Source organism: Schistocerca americana, chromosome 7 (assembly GCF_021461395.2).
Source record: "Schistocerca americana isolate TAMUIC-IGC-003095 chromosome 7, iqSchAmer2.1, whole genome shotgun sequence".
NCBI lineage: Eukaryota > Metazoa > Arthropoda > Insecta > Orthoptera > Acrididae > Schistocerca > Schistocerca americana.
The window spans coordinates 258,650,455-258,675,522 of NC_060125.1; the positions used below are offsets into that span (position 1 = coordinate 258,650,455).

The 25,068-nt window shown below is 42.4% G+C and overlaps 1 protein-coding gene across 1 annotated transcript in view; it reads right to left on the reverse strand.

Annotated features, from left to right (window-relative positions):
* Nucleotides 1–3,655: 3,655 nt before the first annotated feature.
* Nucleotides 3,656–25,068, reverse strand: part of LOC124622615 (4-coumarate--CoA ligase 1-like) — a 203,063-nt gene continuing 181,650 nt past the window's right edge. Inside the window, exons 6-8 of the mRNA XM_047148380.1 lie at nucleotides 21,519–21,716; nucleotides 14,861–15,026; nucleotides 3,656–3,874 (exon numbers count right to left, since the gene is read on the reverse strand). Of these exons, the coding sequence (XP_047004336.1) occupies nucleotides 3,735–3,874; nucleotides 14,861–15,026; nucleotides 21,519–21,716 (504 nt within the window). The 3' untranslated portion in view covers nucleotides 3,656–3,734. The remainder of the gene's footprint in view (nucleotides 3,875–14,860; nucleotides 15,027–21,518; nucleotides 21,717–25,068) is intronic.

A 25,068-nucleotide genomic window follows, 5' to 3' on the forward strand; every position in this document is an offset into this window, starting at 1 on the left:
AAACCGGCCGACTGAGAGCAGGACAGGCACCACAGTACATTTTAATTTCCACTGTCCTGAACATAGTTTTGATGGCTTCCATTGTCCGCCTGCCTAGCTGGGTGGTAACGCGCCTGCCTCCCATGCGAGTGGGTCCGGGTTCGATTCCCGTCCGCCTGCTTAGCTGAGTGGTAACGTGCTTGCCTCTCACGCAAGCGGGCCCGGGTTCGATTCCCGGCCGGTTTGGAGACCTTCTCCGTTCGTGGACTGGGTGTTGTGTTGTCATCATCGTCATTTCATCCTCATCACCGGCACCCAAGTCGCCTGATGTGGCGTCGACTGCAGTAAGACTTGTACTTGGCGGCCGGACTTTCTCGGATAGGGCCTCCCGCCCAAAAATGCCATACCCTAATTTCATCTCATTTAATGGCTTTCATTACAAAACATACGCGTCTGAATTCCGCAGAGCGAAGTACAATGAAATGCGGTAGAAGAATGGTATGTGAAGAGGTGTGGCACTGCATTTTGGCACATTTGAAACCAAATAACATGTGAAACTTCCTGGCAGATTAAAACTGTGTGCCGGACCGAGACTCGACTCGAGCTTCTGTAAAGTTTGGAAGGTAGGAGACGAGGTACTGGGAGAAGTAAGGCTGTGAGTACGGGCCGTGAGTCGTGCTTGGGTAGCTCAGTTGGTAGAGCACTTGCCCGCGAAAGGCATAGGTCCCGAGTTCGAGTCTCGGTCCGGCACACAGTTTTAATCTGCCAGGAAGTTTCATATCAGCGCACACTCAGCCGCAGAGTGAAAAATCTCATTCTGCAAATAGCATGTCTTACACTTCCTTGAACATATATGTTTCACATATTAAGCTCTTCAGGAAGATGTGCGCTACAAAATGAACACATTTTTGTTTTGAAAACCATTTTTTTTTAATTTTTGGCGTTCTATCTCAAACGCTGGAGTGAGAATGGGGGCACCAATACCACATTTTTGGCCCGGTTTGGAATATTGTAGATCCGGGACTGAAGGAGTGTACTCCAGTTAGTTGACGTGGAACCTCAGTGGAGAAACTTTTACGAGTGATCCCAGCCGTTTAAACTATCTAACATGAGTGCTGGAGCTCGTAGCTATTTCACTGTATCAAACAATATGCATGCAGCGTGCAGTAACGACAGTCGAACTATCGTGCGCTGCGAGCAAAACTGCGACCCTGCAATGTTTTCAATGCAGAAACCTAAGGCATCAGAAAGCAGACTACTATCCAGAGACCGTGAAGTCCAAGTTATGTCTAAATAGCTTCACTGCCAACAAAATGTGAACTCCCATCCGAAGAGGCGAAATTCAGAAACCTCTTAAACGTAAGTGTATAACACAGCAAGAGATCGCCAGGTAACTGCATGCCAGACGCAAGACGAGAACTCCCAGCCAAGGGGCGAAGTTCAGAATGGCCTTAAGCGAACAAGAAAGTTCTCTACATGTGTTTCTGCCTGTAATACACATTCTATCCAGCCCAAGTTCTCTGACGGAAGTCTGCACAACTTGGTCGCTGAGACGGAAGACTGCCCAGCTCATTGTCTCGGACCGCTCTCTCCCCAACTCACCTCTGTTTCCTGTTTGCGTATTATCATTTGCCGACAACCTCGTTTCGGTATCTTCAACCGTTCACAAAATAAAGGGGTTGTAGTGTTTAGGTGACTCCCGCTGTAATACGAGGGGCGTTTGAAAAGTCCGTGCAAAGTCCGAGAGATGGCACCACCGGCGAGTATCAAGGTCACGTTTAGTTAGCAGCATCTTTGGAAAGATCTCAATCGAAGTATCAGCCATATTGGTCTATTTCTTTGTGTTTGGCATTCGTGTGAAACAAGGAAGTCTAGTGACTGTCAAAAAATGGACGAAAAAGAATTTCGTGTGGTGATTAAACATTACTTTGTGAAAGGCAAAACGACTCAGGAGACTAAAGAGAAGCTTGATAGACAGTGGCTCTGCACCTCGCAGTCTTAGTACGCTCTGTTCGTACTCCTACTCTTCTCACTCCAAAAAGCTCCGGCCAACCACAAACTCAAGTCTAGTGTCTCCCGCTAAACTTTCTAGAACAAATTTACTCCCCCATTTCACCATACAAATCTACCAGTAGGAAACGTCCAAGTTAAAAATCGCAGCAAACAGACCAACGGACATGACTCCGAGGTAACGGCAGGTGGTACGGTCGCACGTCCCAACACATTGCAGGCGTTTTCTGCATTCTATACAAAAATTCGCCAGCCGTCATTGTATGCCTGATGCCCTCGCATTCAGTTCCGGCCGCATTCACATGAAAGCTGGCGCCATCAGCGTCTCCGGGATCGGCGACCATTCGCTTGGAACAGCCGTACCGCTGCTGCATCCCTAGAGGCCCCCTAGTGTGGCGTATCGCCACAGAAAGGGGCGTTGTGGGCCTAGTCACTGGGCGTCTCCCCCTGTCCTTCGTGTTCGCTTGCTTGCGGCTGCGCTCCGGCCGACCATCGCTTGTGTCGTTGCACAGCAACACTGCATTTACAACTGATCGCAAAACATGCCAGATGTCGATGTCAGCATATTAAGCATTCGTAATAAAACGGCCTCGCTCCTATCAAATTATATCAAAACTCAATCTAACTCAATGTCATAGTCTTTCTTCGAAGGCACGTAAGGTGCAAAATATTGCCATCTTGTAATTTTACCGTTTTTTCTTTTCAATTTTTTCTTACTTACCCATGGTTAGCTCAGCCAGTTACTTGAACAGCAACTGTTACATTTCTGACGTGTTGACATCGGCGGGCAAGTTCTATCTTCGAGGCCTTCGTGACATTATCTTTCAAGAAGCTAATGCGAGACTGCCTATTGGCCTTTTTTTCGCTCACTTACCTGGATGCAGAGGGTGTTCAGCTGTCTCCCTGACAATACGTTCTCCAGACTCTCACAACAGAATACATGCAATCATGGTTTGCCGAGACACTGGCGTGGCACAACTTCCCAGGCATTATGAATAATGATCTCTGCACAGAACTGAATCAGAATGGAACGGCGTATCCGTATCCGTCATCCAAGCTCAGTTTCGCTCTGTGCTCAGTGTAGTACTAGCCATTTTTTCTGCCCAAAGTGGCCGACTACAGACCATATTTTCTGCACTGTATACGCCAAATAACCTGAAAATTTAATCATGCATTCCTCCTACTATAATACATGTGCACAATAAATAAATTTTCCTTACTTCGATTCTTTTTGGTGTTTCAGTTTTAATAGGATTTAGTGTATTTGTCACACACGCCTTCCACATAATATTTCATTCAGGATGATAAACGCAATAGTATTGTGTTTGGCACATAATCTCCAACTGAAGAGAACGAAGAAAAGATTAAGCTGAGATCTGTTGTAAAAGGACATGTGAAAAACCGCCAGAATCCACAGAGTCTAAGACAGGAAGTTCTTCTTGTGTTGTTTCTTGGCTGATACCCTAAGTGTTAAAAACACCGTGCTTTACTAATAACTTAACGTCTCCGTTAATTGTGCACCTCTTTGCCTCGAGTCCTTTCGAACGTACATTATTATTACAATATCGACATATTTTCACTAGCGAAGGCGTTTTGCCTTTATTGCGGAAGTAGTATTCCATCAGATTACATTGAAAATTGTAGATGAGGTACCATGTAAGTTCTAACGAAGGCTACTGGTGTAATTTTTCCTTGTGTATGCTGTGAACACCAGAAGATACCAGCTGTTAGGTCGCGGCGACTAACTAAATCTCCCTTGTGATTCTCTCTTGAAGAATGCTTCGCACTTGGCCTCTGCTGATTTTGCCGGTAGGCAGGCGAGGGATGGAGTCAAGCACGAACACGCCTCCACGTAATAGCTTCTCCTCGCTGCCGCATGCTTTCTCTGAAATACAAAACAAACACAAATCTTTACTTCACTGCTATGAACACTGTAGGATAGTTTACATAGTTCACAATTCTAAGACACAGAAGGCATTTGCTTCGTGGCAGTGACGTAAATCTAAAATACACTGAGGCGCCAAGGCAACTGGTATAGGCATCCGTGTACAAATATATACAAATACAGATATAAGTAAACAGGAAGAATACAGCGCTGCGGTCGGCAACGCCAATATAAGAAATGAGTGTCTGGCGCAGTTGTTAGATCCGTTACTGCTGCTACAATGGCAGGTTATTAAGATTTAAGTGAGTTTCAACACGTTGTTGTAGTCGGCGCACGAGCGATGCTACACAGCATCTCCGAGGTAGCGATGAAGTGGGGATATTCCCGTACGACAATTTAAAGAGTGTACCGTCAATATCAGGAATCCGGTAAAACATCAAATCTCCGACATAGCTGCGGCCGAAAAAGAAGAACGTGGCCAACGATGACTGAAGAGAATCGTTCAACGTGACAGAAGTGCAATCCTTCCGCACGTTTCAGCAGATTTCATTGATGGGCCATCAACAAGTGTCAGCGTGCAAACCATTCAACGAAACATCATCGATATGGGCTTTCGGAGCCGAAGGCCCACCCGTGTATCCTTGATGATGTCTGCACGACACAAAGCTTTGCGCCTCGCCTGGGCCCATCAGCACCGCCATTGGACTGTTTATGACTGGAAACATATTGCCTGGCCGGATGAGTCTCTTTTCACATTGCATCGAGTGGATGGACGTGTACCGGTATCGACACAACCTCATGAATCCACGGACACTGCATGTCAGCAGTTGACTATTCAAGATGGTGGAGGCTCTGTAATGGTGTGGGGCGTGCACAGTTGGAGTGATATGGGACCTCTGATAACTTCTAGATACGGGTCTGACAGGTACGTAAGCATCCTGTCTAGTCACCTGCATCCATTCATGTCCATTGTGCATTCCGACGGACTTGGATAATTCCAGCAGGACAATGCGACACCCCACACATGCAGAACTTCTCCAGAGTGGCTCCAGGAACACTCTTCTGAGTAAACAAATCCACTGGCTGCCTAACTCCCCAGACATGAACATTATTGAGCATATCTGGGATGCCTTGCAACGTGCTGTTCAGAAGAGATCTCCACCCTCTCGTACTCTTACGGATTTATGGACAGCCCTGCAGGATTTGTGATGTCAATTCCTTCCATCACTACTTCAGATGTTAGTCAGGTGCATGCAACTTCGTGTTGCGGTACTTCTGCGTGGTCGTGGGGGCCAGCCCAGGAAAAAAATGTACAGCACAGTAAAAATGAATCAGTACAGTTACGATTCAGAACAGTAACCCATCGTTTCATTAGTTTCCTGATTGGTTTGATACGACCCACCACGAATCTATCTCCCATGTCAACCGCATTACCACAAAACACCATTTGCACAGAACGTCCTCAGTTGTAAGATCTATTCTAGAAATATTACCCTCTATTGCTCCACCAAGTGTTATGGAAGTTATTAAGTTGGTGCAAAAGTTCGTAGCGTTTTTGTTTTGCATGTTGATATTCCATTTATTATTGATTTACTTATTGATTGTTATTTTCTATTTGTAGTTCACTGTTGGCATTTGAGTTTACATATTACCCTTTTGTCATTTGGAGATAGTGAGTGGAGCTGTGGACGCTTCAAAATGGAGTGACAAGTGCAGAAATCGGAACATTTACAACATATTGTTCTCTTTTGAGTTAAATAGAGGGGTGGCAACAGCAGAGGCCACCAAAAACATTTGCGTCGTGTATGGGGATAATGCCATTGGACTGAGCACGGCAAGAAAATTGTTTTCTCATTTTAAGGGGGATTGTTTTGACATTAGTGAGTCTCACGTTCAGGAAGAAATTCGGGGTCTGATGAAGGCCATTTAAACTCCTTAATCCACAATTCTAAAGGTGTCAGGGGTAAAATACAGGGAGCGAAAGGCTATTTACAATTTGTACAGAAACCAGATGGCAGTTATAAGAGTCGAGGGACATGAAAGGGAAGCAGTGGTTGGGAAGGGAGTAAGACAGGGTTGTAGCCTCTCCCCGATGTTGTTCAATCTGTATATTGAGCAAGCAGTAAAGGAAACAAAAGAAAAATTCGGAGTAGGTATTAAAATTCATGGAGAAGAAATAAAAACTTTGAGGTTCGCCGATGACATTGTAATTCTGTCAGAGACAGCAAAGGACTTGGAAGAGCAGTTGAATGGAATGGACAGTGTCTTGAAAGGAGGATATAAGATGAACATCAACAAAAGCAAAACAAGGATAATGGAATGTAGTCTAATTAAGTCGGGTGATGCTGAGGGAATTAGATTAGGAAATGAGGCACTTAAAGTAGTAAAGGAGTTTTGCTATTTGGGGAGCAAAATAACTGATGATGGTCGAAGTAGAGAGGATATAAAATGTAGGCTGGCAATGGCAAGGAAAGCGTTTCTGAAGAAGAGAAATTTGTTAACATCCAGTATAGATTTAAGTGTCAGGAAGTCATTTCTGAAAGTATTCGTATGGAGTGTAGCCATGTATGGAAGTGAAACATGGACGATAAATAGTTTGGACAAGAAGAGAATAGAAGCTTTCGAAATGTGGTGCTACAGAAGAATGCTGAAGATTAGATGGGTAGATCACATAACTAATGAGGAAGTATTGAATAGGATTGGGGAGAAGAGAAGTTTGTGGCACAACTTGACCAGAACAAGGGATCGGTTGGTAGGACATGTTCTGAGGCATCAAGGGATCACCAATTTAGTATTGGAGGGCAGCGTGGAGGGTAAAAATCGTAGAGGGAGACCAAGAGATGAATACACTAAGCAGATTCAGAAGGATGTAGGTTGCAGTAGGTACTGGGAGATGAAAAAGCTTGCACAGGATAGAGTAGCATGGAGAGCTGCATCAAACCAGTCTCAGGACTGAAGACCACAACAACAACAACAACAATCCACAATGATCCACTTCCGTGTACTCGAAACAGGCAAATGTGATGAACTGTGATCATTGCACCATCGTGCGACATTTGCATGCAATGGGTAGGCTCAAAAATCGGGTAAATGGGTACCTCATGCTGTAAACCCATATCACAGAAAGCGGCGGTTGACCACATGTGCATTTCTTCTCACTCGTCATCAATTGGCTTTTCAACAACAGCGACCATTCCTATCCTGTATCGTTACTGGTGACGAGAAATTGTGTCTTTATACTAACATAAGGAAAAACAAGAAATGCTGAGGCCAAACAAAGCAGCCACACCCCGTAAAAAGAATCACGCGCATCCACAGCAGATAGTGGTATGCATCTGGTGGAACACCGACGGTGTCGCGTACTACCAATTGCTTCCCCAAGGGGTAACAATCACTGCTGATATTGATTGTCAATAACTGAAATGTCTTGTAGACGGTATCCAAGAACAACGACCAGGAAGGTGATATTTTTCCGAAAGTCTGATTATTTGTCTTCAGAGTTGGATTCTACAAACTAACCTGCATATTATTTTGGTTGTCAGTTCCTCCAATGATTTTATAAATCGTCGAAGGAATGTTATCACTGCATTTCGCATTAATTGATTGCAGGTCTTCCACGGCTCCGTTAAACATTGACTCTAATGATGGATTCCTTAAATATTCCCTATCAACTCACAGTTCTTCTTCTATCACATGATCAGACAGTTCCTCTCCATCGCAGAAGCATTCATTGTACTTATTCAATTCATCCGCCTTCTTCCTTGCGCTTAACAGCAGCAGCAGCAGTAGTAGTAGCAGTAGTCGTCAGTGGATCATGGACATGTCTTCGTATTACAATTAAAAGCCAACAAAGTTATAATATTCATATACACAGTCATTTACATGCTTACAGGAGTAGTCCAACAGGGATGGGACAGGTAGTCGACCACGGCTTTATAGTAGGAACCATCCCGGCATTTGTGTGAAGTACTTTAGAGAACACATGGAAAACTTAATTTAGGATGGCGGGATGAGTTCCCGAATACAAGACCAGTATTTTCGCAACAGTGCACACTCATTCGGCTTATCCCTAGTGTACAATAGAGGCTGCAAAGAAGTTATTTAATAATGTAAAAGGCTACAGATACTCTGTTCACTCATGTCTCACTCCGTCACTGCACACAATACAGACACTCACTGTACACACATGTTTCATAATTTAACACTACACACATTGTCAGCTAAATATACCATCAACGTTTGGTTCGTATTTTGATTTCTATTTCCTAGCGTGAAAATCTAAGTCGGCAACCCTGTATAAAGAGTTAAATTTTGAGCTCAGAAAGAGGATGAGATATTACCACTGTACACTGCCTAGCTTTGGGAGTAAACTTTCCCAGAAATGGAAAAAGAAAAGCAGGTAACAAAGTGCGAAGGTGTTATATGAGAAGGTAGACGCCTTATTACCGTTATTATTAATTTTTTATGTTTCATTCTTTATCAGTACTCTGTTCTCTTTAACTAAGTAATCCTTCACTTTATAGAATGTATTGCTTAACAGAAACTTTTTAACCGAATTTTTAAATAAGTTTGTTTTTTAAGCTCTTTAAGCTCCTTTGACAATTTACTCCTTGGTAGAAAATGCTGTTTTGAATTTTATGTTTATTCTTTTCCGGTAAACGAAAGTTCAGTGTAGATTTCAATCTAGATCTTGTTCCATAGTCATGGAGAGAGCGGTTTATGCAGTAATTGTCAACGTTATTTTTGTACGTGGAATTAGTCCTTGGTTTTAATCTTGCCGTAGGTTGTTTGGCTTTTCTATTGCTGAATCATTTTCAGTTTCTTCACATTTTCCCAGCAATCATTTCGCCTTTACCGCCCTGATATTCCTATTAACAGACTATATATGTCAAGTCCAAAGAAAGGTCAAGTACGTAAAAAATGAAGTGTTCGGAAGGACATGTTGAGAAATGCCGTATACTTACATAAAGTCCTTCTGGATTGTAGGATCACGACATGCTGTAAATTGATCAACCATTGTTTTGGGCACCAATGCATGTAGTCTTAACCAGGATGAAATACTACTACGAAAGTGACCAGATCATCTGCTCATCATTTCACAATATGACTTGTTCTACGATACGAAAGAATTTCATGTACGCTGACTCCAGTCGCGAAAACCTACGAAGATGCAAGTGCTATGAAGTTTCAGACACAGCAAGAGCACATTTTCCCGCTACTGATAGGTGTAGAAACTGTGCAGACTCGATTCGTAGTGAACTGGAGACATGCATAAAATGCTTAGTTTGGTACAAACGTCCAGAAATGGCTATGTCAAAAAGAATGGACACCACATACATGATTAAGGCGATGATTGCCAATGATCTCTGCAGTCCCACACTCGACCTCTGACAGAATTCGGCGAGAAGCCGCGAGTAATGAGGCTAATTTGCGGGGGCACTACATCAGTAGTGTGTGATATAAGTTGAGAATTTGGATCTGATCGGGGGCGCGTGCTACGGTAGTCTTTGGCCACTGTGTCCCGATGGCACAGTGGTCAGCGCATATGCCTAATAAGCAAGAGACATGGGTTATAGTATCCCGGTCTGGCACAAGTTCTTTACTTGCTCCATTGAGGTAAATCAGCGCCCTTTGACAGCTAATGTCTTTAATTCCTTTGTATCTCCAAGCATGGCAGACAGGGATGCTCAAGCGAAATTGACGACTTTCTGATATCAGATGAACTGGGACTTGTCCAGGGCGGCGTCATCAGCGTTTATAAGGATTTGAGTAGCTCCGAAGTCCCGTTTCCTGCTTCAGTTAGGCATATAAGGTACCATATGCAGGACTGCTGAATGTTTCTCTAACTTTCATCAGAGACACGTGTTTTTCGCAAATCTTTAAGTCAAGGAATAAGACTACGAGCTGCTAGTTCGGTCTGGAGTAGGGCGAGAAACTACTACGGACAAAGGCGCGGCAGTCTGCATTAGATCTATTCAGACAGTTTGGATCTACAGACTGGCGCCAGCAACTGACCCGATGGTACTCATGCCGTCCTCAGCATTACAGCTTATGGGAAAATTCTTCAGTGCTCAAGAAACGTTATCATATTATGCAGGTTGAAACTTCCTAGCCGAGAGGCCATGGTCGATAAATAAAACTATCCAATGATATTTCGTCGCCGCCTACCGGAGACGTCTTCGGTCTAATTCATAGCATTTACAAGTGCAGCAATCGTCCTATTCATATAACAACAATAAAAACGAAGTGACTTGGCATCACGACCCAAAGACCTCACTATGCTGAAGATATATCTATGAAGATATATCGAATTACGAAATCTGACAAATAATGTAAGGAAAGCTCAATCTTATCTCCACTATCGTCATGGGGCATAGTAATTTTTATTTGATGTTTAATCATCAAGTCATCAAGATAGATTTTTGTTATTTCAACATAATTTGAAGATGCTTGTGGTTTGTTGACGTAATTACCGTGGGTTCGGTAATTCCAGTACCCTATTTCTTCACTCTTTGTACTTTTAGTGCCCTTTAACAGAATAATGAAGCTTGTATATGTCATCTACATCATCTGCAAGTTCTATAGAGCTGGAAAGGCTTATGCACAGACTATGCAATAACTTGGATGAGGCACGTAGTTGCACCTTAGCCTGCCACTAACTTAAAGCACATTATTGTTATTGGATCATTTCTATGTTAGGTCACGTTTGTGTTTTAGTCTGTACTATAATTTGTACAACACTGTCATACTGTAATCTATACAATGTTATATTCTCACTCTTAACATAGTGACCAGGCCAACTGAGACCTTGATGTACGCTTTTCATTATGCCTTTTCTATGAGTTAGATGGCATGACTACTGCAAAAAAATATTACTATGTTACATGACGATGGTGGTGATAGGATTTATCTTTCTTTGCGTTATTTGTCACATTTTGTAATCGAACAATGTACATATTGATAAATCGTCATAGGTACATCTTCAGCTTAATAAAATATTTGAGCTGTGATGCCAAGTCACTTCGCATTTATTATTGTCATCTCATATGAATAGGACGATTACTGCTCTTGTACACGCTATGAATGAGTTTTTTATTACGTGCTTCATGCGGATTAAAACATTCAGTGCTTTGTTTTCTTATTATTCATGACAAATGAAATGTTTTAAGAGATTTTCGTAAGTATATTATTATGTGATTGCTAGGGGCCAATTTGCATTGTCTTAATGTTGTTTTACAAATTGTAATGTTGTGTTGTTAGGTACCAGCTAATGGCTTACGGCCGAAACCGGTAGTACTAATAAAATCCAGTTAATGCAGTTCAGTGTCATGAGGTCTTGCTAAAAAATTTAAACTGATATCATTTCCATTTCTAAGCAGCCATAATGGTACTTCTACGTTTTGTTTTACTGTAATACCGACAAGGGAGTGGTCAGACTTGTCATATCGAAACCTGTCTTGCTTTTTTACCACTGTAAATTAACGTTGAAAAAAGTCCGTATGCAGTACTTTAGCCGCTGACATAACTTAGAACTCTGTAAAAAACATCATGAAATAAGACATTTATCACATGGTTTTCGCGCTTGTAACTGCATAACTGCATATTGCACAGCCCTGACCTCTCTCCCTATGTTACTCCAACGCCATGGCATCTAGGGACAAGGCGGCGTCAGCTGCACGCCGGCCTCTTGCCACAGCAAGGGAGACTTGATTCGACCAGTGAAATCAATCGGGAGATAATTAAACATTCGTTGACAAGTAACATTGATATGTTATCTACAACAGTCTTTCCAGGCTGCTATGGAATGGACACGAATAAATTCAGAACAAGTCAAAATCAATTTCATTTCGTAAAAATGCGATATATTGAAGTAATGTTCCAAACATCCATTTTCTGTGCGCCAAGAACACACAAGTAAAGACAAAACTGGGCCGGTGAATCAGGCCTAATACCAATATATTTAGAGTGGCACGCATATTTAATCAGATTCAGAAACCGTGGAGAGGAAAACTAATAATGTACTACTGATTGCAATTTAAGAATATTGTCACAGTAGTATACTGGAAACTGCAATGATCTGCACACAATAATTTTCTGTGTTAGTTCTCAGTAAAATGCGTTCCACTGACGAAAAAATTCTCTGTTTAACGGCTGAATTACGTTCGTCCTGCCGGGTCTAATCTGAAGTGTCTCTTCTTCTTTGTTAGGGTGAGCTCGATATACAGCTTTTAATGAATCAGAGCTTTTATTACTTGATCACGAATCTAGAAGGAGAAGAGATTTATTCCCGCAAAACGGAAGAAAAGCATGATGCATGAAAACTGTAACATTTTCTTGAATTTTCTCATTTTGAAAGAGATGAAGGGCGCTCTGTTTAATTGATTGGTGGCAGAAAGTTCCTATGGGACCAAACTGCTGAGACCATCAGCCCCTAGGCTTAAACACTACTTAATCTAACTTATTTACTGTAAGGACAACACTCACACCCATGCCCGAGGGAGGATTCGAACCTCCGACGGGTGGAGCCGTGCGAACCGTGGCAAGGCGCCTCAGACCGCAAGGCCATCCCACGTGGCAGTTTAATTGTTAAAAACCAATCAACAGCCAAGAGCACATAAAATATTTTTTTTAAATTCAAGACAACCGGTTTCAAGAGACTGCGCTATCGTCTTTCAGGTTTAAAAGTTTTTGTTGTAAAACTTGTTCATTTTACGCTGACCTCACGCACAACATGTTAGCGTCCCATTTTTTTCCACAATATCGTCTGCGTAGAACATTGTTTTTTGACACGTGGTCCAAACTTCCGGTTGATTCTTGAAGAATATTGTTTAAGTGGCAATGAAATATTCCGACTAATTGTGGGCATTATAGTGCATGAATCCGTGAGTGCAGCCGTGGACTGCGCAGTCGCCTCTTATGTTTTTCTCCTCTGAACGAAGGTGTTCTTTTAGCACGCGTTTCCTTTTGAAAACCAGACTGATCTGCATTCTAAATGTAAGATTCACAAAAAGTAGAGATCTTATGCTTTGTATTCGTAATTAAAGCTTGTATCATTTCGGTTCTAATGACTTCATTTTTCAACCTGTTTCTGGATACAAATTTTGTTATTTTTCTTGCCACAATTTTATGTGATCTTTTGAAGCGTCTAATACAACTTCGAGAAACTGTAAATTCCTTAGCGCCTATCACGTTGGCAATATCTAACGCCCAGTCACGTGAAGTTGTATCGATGACACTATATAACTTTTGTCTGGCTTCGGTAAACAGCTCGAAAAGTTGCGCATTTAACTCGTCGTAATTTCAAGTCGACTCTTACGTCGTCCAGCGACTTCCTTTTGTCACTATATAATTCACTTTCAGAAGGGACAAACCGATATTTATTATGAACAGTTCTGAAATGTATGCGTTTCTTTCCACTTTCTTTAAAACAATACATCACTGCTTTTTCTTTGTCTGATAAGTTAATTTTGGTTCATGGTGTTGCATCGCGATGTACAGTCTGCAAATCATGTGTTTGTCGTTTCCAGTCACGTGTCTGCACTATTTACACACCCGTCTAGAAGTTTAACTGCCGTTTCGCACATCACATTGTCTTCACGCATGTTTTCTGTTGACGGCGTCATTTGGCGTCTCTTGTATACCTCATAGTAAGCATGAAAAAATTTACTGGGCTTGCCATCACCTGTGAGAGGAGAGTGTTCAGCGTAAAGCTGTTTGCGGAGTATAGATGCAGACGCGCAGAATACCTTCCATAACTCGAACTAGCGTCAGCACGATGTATTTCGGCATACGTACATAAATTAAAGGAAAGTGCATTCCAAAGAAACGAGTTTTAGTTTCCCTTTTTCACCGAGACGTCGCAGCGATAATCCTCTTTAGTGAACGCCTGCGATTAGAGGCCGCACTTCCCATCCATGCGCCCAGCGCTCACCATACCAAAATCTCGCGACACCTGATTTCCAAGGGTGCACAACCTTCACTGCAAGTGGCAGGTAAGGAAAACAGCCGCGTAATTTTGTCTACGTGACTTCCTGTTCATGTCAGCAGCTCCAATTTTGTAGCCTGCCGGGGTGGCCGAGCGGTTCTAGGCGCTACAGACTGGAGCCGTGAGACCGCTACGGTCGCAGGTTCGAATCCTGCCTCGGGCATGGATGTGTGTGGTGTCCTTAAGTTAGTTAAGTATTTCTAAGTTCTAGGGGACTGATGACCTCAGAAGTTAAGTCCCATAGTGCTCAGAGCCATTTGAACCAGTTTTGTAAGCGGACCTTTTTCACAGTTATGTATATATGCATGTATGTATTGAACTGGGGACCTAGAAGCGAGGGAGAGGCTTCGCCCTCGCCACAGTTCTCTGTGATACACAACCCCACAACAGGCTACAACAGTCCACTCACCCCACCGCCGCCCCACACCGAACACAGAGTTATTGTGCGATTCGGCCCCCAATGTCATTCCAGACGAGTGTAACCGCAATGTTTGCGTGGTATAGTAATTATGGTGTACGCGTACGTGGAGACACTGTTTGTGCAGCAATAGCCGACATAGTGTAACTGAGGCGGAATAAGGGAAACCAGCCCGCATTCTCCGAGGCAGAAAGGGAGGTGGGGGGGGGGGGGGGGTTGTTTGGGGGAAGAGACCAAACAGTGTGGTCATCGGTCTCATCGGATTAGGGAAGGATGGGGAAGGAAGTCGGCCGTGCCCTTTCAAAGGAACCATCCCGGCATTTGCCTGGAGCGATTTTGGGAAATCACGGAAAATATAAATCAGGATTGCCGGACACGGGATTGAACCGTCGCCCTCGCGAGGCAGATGGAAAATCGCCTTAAAATCCATCCACAGGCTGGCATGCACACCAGACCTCGACACTAATCCGCCGAACGGATTTTTCGCAGTTAACATTGGTAAAAAAATCAACACATATTTTGGAATAACAAGTCTGACCATTCCCTTGTGAGTACATATTGTAAGAGAGAGATGTCGCCTTACCTTTGACCAGTTGCTTCAGATCGTCAATAGTGACGGTGGCACCCGGTGCCAGCACGACGAAGGCGGCTGGGTGCTCCTGGTCTTCGTCATGCGGTAGGCCCAACACCACCGCCTCAGCCACCTGCGGGTGTTCCAGCAACCACGCCTCCAACTCAGACGGCGAAACCTGCGGGCCAGTCACTCCACTATATATCGCTGAGAAGCACGTACACTATCCGATCAAAAGTATCAGGACACCCCTGTGTAGCGCAGAATTGATCACTAGTTGTCAGGGAGGTGGTCTCGTCAGTGTAAAACGAGGCGGGGTGTATTGTGGTGTCAGTGGAGAAACAGTAACAACAGAAGATGGTGGTCAGGAGAACGCAGTCGAATCGAACGCGGACTAGTCATTGGATGCCACCTGAGTAACAGATCCATCAGAGACTTTCAACCCTTGTGAAGCTTCCCAAGTAGACAACTGATGATGTGACTGAAGTGGAAACGGCAAGGAACAACCATTGCTAAACTAGGACTAGACACACCTCGTTTTCTGAAGGGCAGGGTCCGTCGAGCACTGCGGAGCACGGTTGTAAAAAGTCATATGCACCCTTTCATACAGCATCATCTGTCGGTTATGGACGATAACTTTCACGTAATGAACTGGACTTTTCAGAGAGCTAAACTGAATCCAATAGAACACCACTGGGATGAGTCAGAACGTCGACATCGCTCCAGATCCCAACGTTCAACAATACTGCCTGCTTTGGTTTCGGCCTGCCATTCCTCCACTGTCATTCATACCAGTCTTTAAAAGTGTCCCTGTCAAAGGTAAAGCTGTCATAAAGGTGAAGGGTGGACACATCCCATATTAGCGTCCACTGTTAGGTCTGCAGAGACTCCTGATCAAAAATGGACTCTAAATACATCACTGCACTGTGGCACACAAATCGTATCAGATGCCGTCAGATCAGAATGTTTTTACTATCCAAATAACATATAAAGTGGCGCTAAATATTCAGATATTTTTGTGCAATGCAGGGGCGAACGACATGCTGCTTCGAAAACATTAATGTAAGCAGAAACGTTGGTCACCTAAAGAGGGGTACAATTTATGGGAGAGGACTAAAGCGTTTTTGAAGAATTTGTGGCTGGTTGCTTTCTTCACCAATAAGTTGCGAAAAAGTTTATAGATAAGGCATTAGAAGCAATTCTGTGTGAATATCAGGGCGACGATAGCTCTACTGAAATAAAAGTACCGGATGTTATGAATGAAGATGTTGTGCATCAGTATCAGCATAATAAAATAGGACCCTGAAGTAGACCTAAATCAAGACGAAGTGGAATTGCTTTGAGCCGTACGTTGTGTGAGTGATGACTCAGAATATTGATCTTGTTGTGATGTATTTAGTTGAGCACCATACTGGGAAGTTAAAGATAGGTTACCTATATTTATGCGCTTTTTATCGAATTCAACGTCTGCATCGTCTAAATAAGAATCTATTCTGCAAATCTTGCTTTTTAAACCAAGTTGCTGTAATTATATCACCGAACTAGCAGAGGGCAGAACATCGATGATTAACGTGGGCGTTCCATTCCTCCAGGAACGTCCTACCACAAGAACTCGTTACCAACCTTGAGGCCAGAATGGGAGCGCGTTGCAGAGCGTGCATGGCAGTCCGTGGTGATTACACGCCGTGTCCTGCAGTTCGTAATGTCCAGGGGACCATCGTAGTGTAGTTATTGTCTTAAAACATAGGTGTCATTGCTCTTCGTCTCGTTGTATATTTCTTTCACTTGCCTTCTGCACTATATTGTAACAGTTGTTTCTATGTATGATCAAAGTTTCATCGTACCATGACACTTGGCAGTGGCACATCATGCGAAAGTCACTTTCACTTTTACGTTTTGAGCACCAGTGAACATAACAATCAATATCTTTTTATCATAGCAATTATAATATGAAAAGAATAATACACCTATATATTAATAAAATCGAATGGTCGTTTGCCTGTGTTTTAATTGTCGTTCTGAGATAAATGGAACGTTGGCGGACTGACTACAACACGTGTACTTTGATGCATGTTATTTACCTGGAAGTTCATGGTGTAGAGCTGACATTGGGAGGGTGGCGGTAATTTATGCACAGCCTTGTGCGACCTCTCAACAGACGTTAAAGTAGCTCACTTCAGCCATAATAGCCAAGTGTTCCTCATGCTGTACAGCATCGAAATTTCACATCACTCCCCTGAGGTTCTGGAAAGTTTTCTATGGCCATGCTCATAAGTCACATTGGCAAACTCAGGTGGCTCATTTCACCAGTCTAATTATTTGGCAACAATGTTTGTTGTCATTTACTAACGCCCTACTTCGCGCTGTACTAGGCGCAGACATTCGCGAAGGAATTTCCTCTCCGAAAGCATTCCAGTCTTATCTTCAGCTACGTTTCGCGTCTCCCCTATCTACAAACTTAGTTTCTCGCTGTCCACAGTTTTTCAGCGTTGTTCGACCAGCTTTTATTGAGCAAAACTCTGCGCCCGACAGACAACACGCAGTGGTTGCGCATCTGCACAGACCTTGAAGGGCGTTTGAGGAGCAGGGAGTAGCAATGGGAGGAAAGTATTCCATTTATTGCAGAGCTCTCTGGATAGTGAGTACCAGCTAATTAGTATTTTAAGCGGGTGATGTCACCCGTGAATTAAGCTGTTGACACAGATCTTGACTAAGAACATCATATACCGATTATTGTAGACATGCCGTGAACAATTTAGACTGTTACCTCAACTACGCTATTGAGAACAGCATCACGCACAACGCTGGGGAAGCTCCTCATATTAAAGTGAAGTATGTGTCACTCTTGTGAGCGACACGACAAGCAGTGGATGAAACGTCTAAATTCAGTTTCAGGAGTCGCTCAAGAAAATGGAGCGATCACATATGGCCGTTATTATTGTTTCACATCATATATGGCGTGGTCTGCGTCCGGAAACAGGTTACTTGCTCAATTAATTTTCAGATCCATTCTGTGTACCCGTAAATTACCTGTGATTCCCAGTATTTTCACTAGTTCGTTTTAGGACTAAGTTTCTTGAAAGAGAGAGCTGCTGAATAATAATAGGCACAGATGCAATAAACAGTGGAGAATCAAAAAACGGCGGTTTGGAATAAAAGAACATGTTAAATAAGAAAGACTGAATTCTCATATCTCCACGAATGAGGTTTACCTTGGATGGGAATACACAGTTTTACAGAATCATGAATGCTGACTCCTCTACACTGGTGAGTGAGAAGTCATGACATGAGCAATGGGAAATACAATCTGTTCTTGAATATATTCTTACAGCGCTGTAAACACACTTTTCCATTACCATAGGTCAGGAACAGTTACAGTGGAAAATGACGCCCGGAGGAGAGAGATTTGATTATTGCAGAGCTGTAATCTTCTAGCTGTAATCTCGAATTAAAGCAGCACTGCAAGCTGTATTGCAAAGCATTTCAAAAAAAAAGCGAAAATCACATACTGTGCACAAAATATCAAAATTCCAAAACTAAAACAAAGGCAGTTTTCAATGTTATTAGGGATGAAGCGAACAAATTGGGTAAAACAAATTATTTTCTTCTCCTGATAATAGCAGCAGTGACATGTATGACGTTAAATTCTCTACTAAATTCAAGTAATTTTTCGTAACAGTAGCTGAAATTCGGGGCAAAAAATGGACTGTCGAAAGCATATCCGTCAGACTTACGTACACAGGCAAGTTTGCCAAGTAAAATGTCCATCCAAAATTTTACTTGGCAAAGATTAGTTGGTTTGAGATTGGGCATAGCCCGAAACCGGTCACCGGCTAAAAAACTCTGTCTATTTTTGCATCACACACTAAAATGAGTTACTGTCTCACAAAACACAGCACGAAGGAGTTATGCTTTCCCATTGTGTCGGTCTGTAGGTGGTATTGCTAGTATAGTTTCACTCAGTACTTCCTTACGGCACAAATCTCTAGGGTAATGCAGTTAAGGTCGAAAAAGTATTCATTCTACAAAAACACGCAGTAGGAATATTGTGCAAATTTGATAAGCGAACATTTTGTAGGATCCTCTTCATGGACATAGCGATCCTCATGTGTACATACGAACGTATAGTACATGATGGTATTTATAAACAATGACGAGAGAGAATTTAAGATGAACTGTACAATTCACAACCACAATACTAGAATTAAAAATAAGTTTCGTAAAGACTATGCATTCGAAACTAGAGTTCAGAACGAAGTTTTATATTGTGGTGCAATTACCAGGTTACCAACAGAAATCGGACAAGAAACTAAAAATTCCCGGATAATCAGAAAGAAAGTAGACGAATACCTCATGAGCCACACCTTCAGCTGTTTATATTATATGACTTAATGTACGCAAATTCTGCTTAACTATACCGTTCATAAAAAGGGATCTTGACGTTACCAGTGTAAAGACAGCTGACAGCGGTCTGTCTTAAGTTAGTTAAAAGCTTTGTTTGAAGTGTTAGGCAAAAACAGCAGCTGAGAAGTAGAAGAGCAGGAGCTCTGACTTGTTTCAAAGAAGCAGTTTCGCTGTTAACATACATCGTACATAAACAAGTGTAAAACTATATAGAAGTAACTCGCATAATCATATAATCATCAATAAGGGTGGATTGGTAGTATAGTCAGATTAAAATTATTTTATAGTTGCTACTTCAGCTGGTTTCCTCGCAATCAGAGCGCTCAATGTCACGCCATAACCGGTCGCCGTTGCCAAACTGCCATTTTAATTTCATATTTCATGACATATGATAACCACACACACACACACACACACACACACACACACACACACACACACAAAACGATGCTAAAGATATAGCCTATACGTGTTTCATATACAGCACTAACTAAACACTACTGATCCTTCCACACTAGTCACGAGTCAGTGTCACATATATAGCTACTATATTCACAGAGATCGTCACATAACGTGGAACCGAATTTTTTAGGGTTACAATTCATCGTTTCTACTGGGTGCCTGAGTTATAAATTTAACACGGTTACGCAGGGTAGTATTGTTGTGCATTGGTTAGCACCTAAACCTCTCGTGTAGCAGGTTGTAGGTTCGAATCTCATGAAATGCAAAAAAAAAAAATTATTTGTGTGTCTAATCAAAAGACTCATTTTTATTCAGATAACCCATTTAAATGTATTTTTATTTAATTTCGAATGATATGACGTGTCATTTTCAATATCGTGTTGAATTTTTTATTTGCTCTTGTTTTTCTTCCTATCATTCTTTTTTGCTTAGAATCTGCCTGCATCGTCTGTGATCTACAGCCAAGTCCCAACCAGGATTACTCATCGGATGGTTAATCAGCAGCTTGTGTAGCCTATGTAGGGATAGTTTCAGGTAACAAATGAAAGATAGCGAGAAATTAAAGTTTTTTTTTTTTTTTACCACTGAAATTTTTGTCTTGGGTTTGCTTATAGAAGTTAGCTTTAATCGCTTTGTACAAATTGATCATGATTTTAGGTCTGCCGTTGATTGCTGGTTGCCGTTTCCTCGGATATATTGCATATCATCAGGTAGTGGTTAGGTTGGGGCATGAATTCAAATTCAGGGCTACAAAACGCGTCGTTTGCTGCTGCTCAGTCATTGGTCCTTTAAGTCAGCTGACGACAGATCATCTCGTGTCTCCGTCATACCTCACGGTGGCCGCTTCCAACATTGCTCCGGGTTACACATTAACCGCATTTGTGAAGTGACCCGCCGTGTTTCTGTGTCGCCTATAACCGAGCGGCAGCCGATGTAGCAACATTATAGTGGCAAGTGACAGACGTCAACTATCAAGCAATTGTAATTGGACTATAGTCAAACTTTATTGTTAGTATCCTTCACATACGAGATAGCCAAAGCGCAGCATCTGCCTCTTACTGTATAACTTCTCGTCGCATATCCCTCAATGCTCTCTCCCTCATGATGGGATTAAAGGAACACGATGTGTAAATGAATGAATTAATTAATCAGTTGTCTGGTGACTCCCTCTGTGGGTCTTTGGCTCCAGGTCCAGCCGTCTATGGATCCCCCTGGTCGGCGCATTACTGGGCCAAGAAGTGAAGGTGAATGCCCACCCAGGACTGCAGAGATGAGTTTAATAGCACCCTTAGTGGTGGATGGAGGGTGTAACAAACAGCTGGCTTTGATGTTCCTTACCGCCTTTTCAGGAAAGTTAAATCACGAGTGCAGTCATATGTTTTGTAGGCTATGTACTGTGTATTTTTTACCGGCACTATCCGTCGGTGAAGTGTGATTTTGAGAACTGTCATGAGTGCTTACTTGAATATTCAGCTAGTTGCTCTTCCGCTTGCATGTAAGGAATGTGCGTGCGTGAGTATGAAGCCAGTATTGATATGTGTTTAGTATCAGAGGTATGTGGTGTAGCTGTTTATGTATGTACGAAAACGAAAAATAATATCACGTGCAAACATTTTACAGTTGGGAGACAGAATACGATGGAACAGAAGAAGAACTTCAAGTATCTCCAAAGCGCAGCGTCTTCTTATCAACAACAGCGTGCCCTAGTCGACGTATTCGGCTGTTTTATAGCAGAAACCCAATGACTCATGTGTACATACCAAAGACTGGGTATGTGTTCTATTTGAAAGGAACTAAAACTCACATGGGCGCCGCGGTATTTGATGAGTTCCTTTATTCTGTCGACGATGTAAAAGTTACCATCAGCATCGCAGTGGCCCACGTCTCCAGTATGGATCCAGCCCTCCTCATCTGCGAAGTCTTTGATGATGGACCATCCTTTGAAGCACAGCTCACCATCGACTCCAGGACCAAGACATTTACCGGTCTCCAAGTCCAACACCTGCAAACAGAGCAGTCACTTACAAACGTCATTGACGCACAGGGCTTGCCCTATACGTTGCGAAAGCGAGAAGCACTAACTACGACACCTAAAAGAGTGATTTTTCTTGTGAAGTGGCAGGCTCCAATACAACTCGTATATTAAATCAGAGTACGGTAAATACCCTTGAAATTTGCACAAATAAAAACTAAAAGCTGTGTTCTGCTGAACGAAAGATGGGTAATGAGGACAGAAGGAAGAAGGGAAGGCAGATTAGAGTTTAACATCCCTAAAACCTCCTGCTGTGCACCTGAAAGTCCTTTTACATTTCTTTTCTAGTAAGAACTAAAGTAATAACTGAGTGTCCAAATGACTGTGTACATGTTACGGCCAAAGCCGGAAATCTGCCAAAGAGAGAACTTGCAGGCCAAGTCACGGAACGGCAAATGTCGCTTTAAATTGGCCGGCCAATGTGCGATCTTTTCCTTTTTTCGGGATTCGCTCGACCAGTTCGCGATGTGGCCCCGACTTATCGATCAAACTCCGAAGAAAGAAGCAAAGCAGATTTGAGTGAACAATTTAAAAGTGTATAAGTTAGGAAATAGTCAGCGTCGCCTAAATTGACCGGCTAATGTCCGATCTTTTCTTCAGTTCTGGATCTGGCCGGCCAGTTTGCGAAGTGGCGTAGACAGATCGGTCAGAACCGGAAGATAAAAAAAGAGTGAATGAATACGTATAATTTCAAGCTGTTTGCAATCTATTAATTTTATCAGTTTCACTTATAAAAAATATAAACATTATACAATCTATTCGCTTTAAGAAAGTTTTTTTTAATACTACCGGTATTCACTTACTACAACGAGTAAAGCCTTTATGACATTTCAGATTACACAACAGTTTTTTTTATTTTCGGCATTTGCATTGATTTGAGGCACAATTAGTAGAGCAAGTGCATCGATTGTATCCTTGGCCACTTATCAGTGTAAAGACGATATGGTTCGTAATGATTTTTCAACTTTGGCCACGGATTCCAGCGTGAGCTGTTTCTCGTGCAGAATAGGGAATGCGTTTCTGGAATACAGCCGCTTGAGAACACCATGTTCTGTTTACGGCTTGTATAAAGTGCCTTCGACGTTCATGACAACCGCAAGAACGCTTCTGGAATCTCCGCGATCTCTGACATCTGGAATACGGATGCAAACATTGTCTCCAACTTTTGCAGGTGTAAATTTTGCATCTGAATTTTTAAGCATCTTTGCATGTTGTGCTTGCAGAAAATGGTTCAAATGGGTCTAAGCACTGTGGGACTTAACATATGAGGTCATCAGTCCCTTAGAACTACTTAAACCTAACTAACCTAAGGACATCACACACATCCATGCCCAAGGCAGGATTCGAACCTGTGACCGTAGCAGCAGTGCGGTTCCGGACTGAAGCGCCTAGAACCGCTCGGCCACAGTGGTTGTGCTTGCAAATTGCCGAGAGCTCCTGCCGTCCTCTTACTGATTTCTTATTTATTGTAACATAGTTTGCAAATAATTCTCTCTTCATATCCTTCCTCTGCTTCACTACTTCCACAAATTGCATTTGCCGCAGGATACACAAAAATGAGCTGCACTACAATCTTCTTCACCAACTACACACAATACGTTCCCCTCGTTTTTGCCAGGTAACTGATTCGACTTTCCGATGGTTCGACCCCCACGGCGGCAGTTTCATTATTGGGAGTAGTCTCTATATTTATAGCGTCCTCCATTTCTTGTTCGTCTTTCTCAAGGCTTTCCTCTGTCACTATGTCATCAATAATTTCTTTAGGCAAATTTGATGCACTCAGCCCCAATTTTGCTTTAAAAATAAATATTGCCTCATATGGCGACTAGTAAATTCATTGATGAAAAGAACGGTATTTCATGAATTGGATGAATCAGACTCTCAGCCCAGTGTGCCGAGTTAATGTCTGCATCCACGTCATTATATTCTGTACGTCCTGGTTGGCCCATTCGATGGAACCTTGGCTTTGGTTGTGTCTCGGTTTTCCAAGTATCAGTTTTAATTCAGACCACATGTTACTTAGCTCATTTATAACTTGGTTCGAAAACTCTCAATCATTATCTGACTGCAGCATACTTGGAACACCTACAGTGGAATAGATGTCAGTAATCAACTTCTTCTGCTCTTTTGCTTTTCAGGGGTTGCAATAATATAAACTTGCTTCAGTGATGATGGTAACTGAGAACGAACTTTTACTCCTCATCGGGTCTACTTTGCATGTCTACACAGATCTACCTGGCATCTTGAATTCAATTCTTTAAATATTAGGACGAGGTTTGCTTGAGCGAAGATACAAGGTAATAACCTCTTTGGTGACATTTTTGAACTTAAACATCAGTTCTTTTTCCATCCTTGAGTGACCTCCACGTCCTATTTCCAAGCGATTATCGTGAAATATTTTGAAGAGTTCTTTATAGACATGGTACAAGATCAGTCAACTTCAATTTTCTTAGTGAACTCTCTTTTACCTGCTTTACTTTGGCTTGTTCAACGCCGTCTATAAAAGAACAGTATCTATCTCTTGTAATTATTCCGCTATTATTTGGTTTTTCTTGGGGCAGCGTATTCAAAGTGCCCGACCCGATTTTCATATCAGGTGTCGTTTCCGTATTTGCATGCATCCCATCTTCATCGTGAATATCGTTCCCATGTGAAATGGTCATGGGTCAGCCCATTGAAAAACGATACGAACAATTGAAATCGAATGCCACTATATGTGATCAGCCTAGGTCCGACTACCAAATAATTGGTAGTAAACAATTACTGACTTAGGGCACGTCCATTAATTACGTGAGCTCAAAATTGAAGAAATATCACTAATTCTCATTTAAAGAGGGAGGTCAATTAAAATCTCTCGTTAACTTTTTAATTCAGAAAAAAAATGGTTCAAATGGCTCTGAGCACTATGGGACTCAACTTCTGAGGTCATTAGTCCCCTAGAACTTAGAACTAGTTAAACCTAACTAACCTAAGGACATCACAAACATCCATGCCCGAGGCAGGATTCGAACCTGCGACCGTAGCGGTCTTGCGGTTCCAGACTGCAGCGCCTTTAACCGCACGGCCACTTCGGCCGGCCAATTCAGAAAATCTCCATTATTATAAAAGATAACATTTTTTTATAAAATTAATCCCGAGCAGAGACAATACTAAAGTACGCACCAGTCTTTATGTAGACTGTGATTTTAACTGATGCATTATACGTGCTGTCGTGCTTCAAGAATTTCCGTGTAAATTCTAGAACCACTTTGCCTTCCTCCGTCCCGAACCCACGATATTTGAAATAGAAGTGTGAGAGACGAATCAGACCTACTGCGCATTG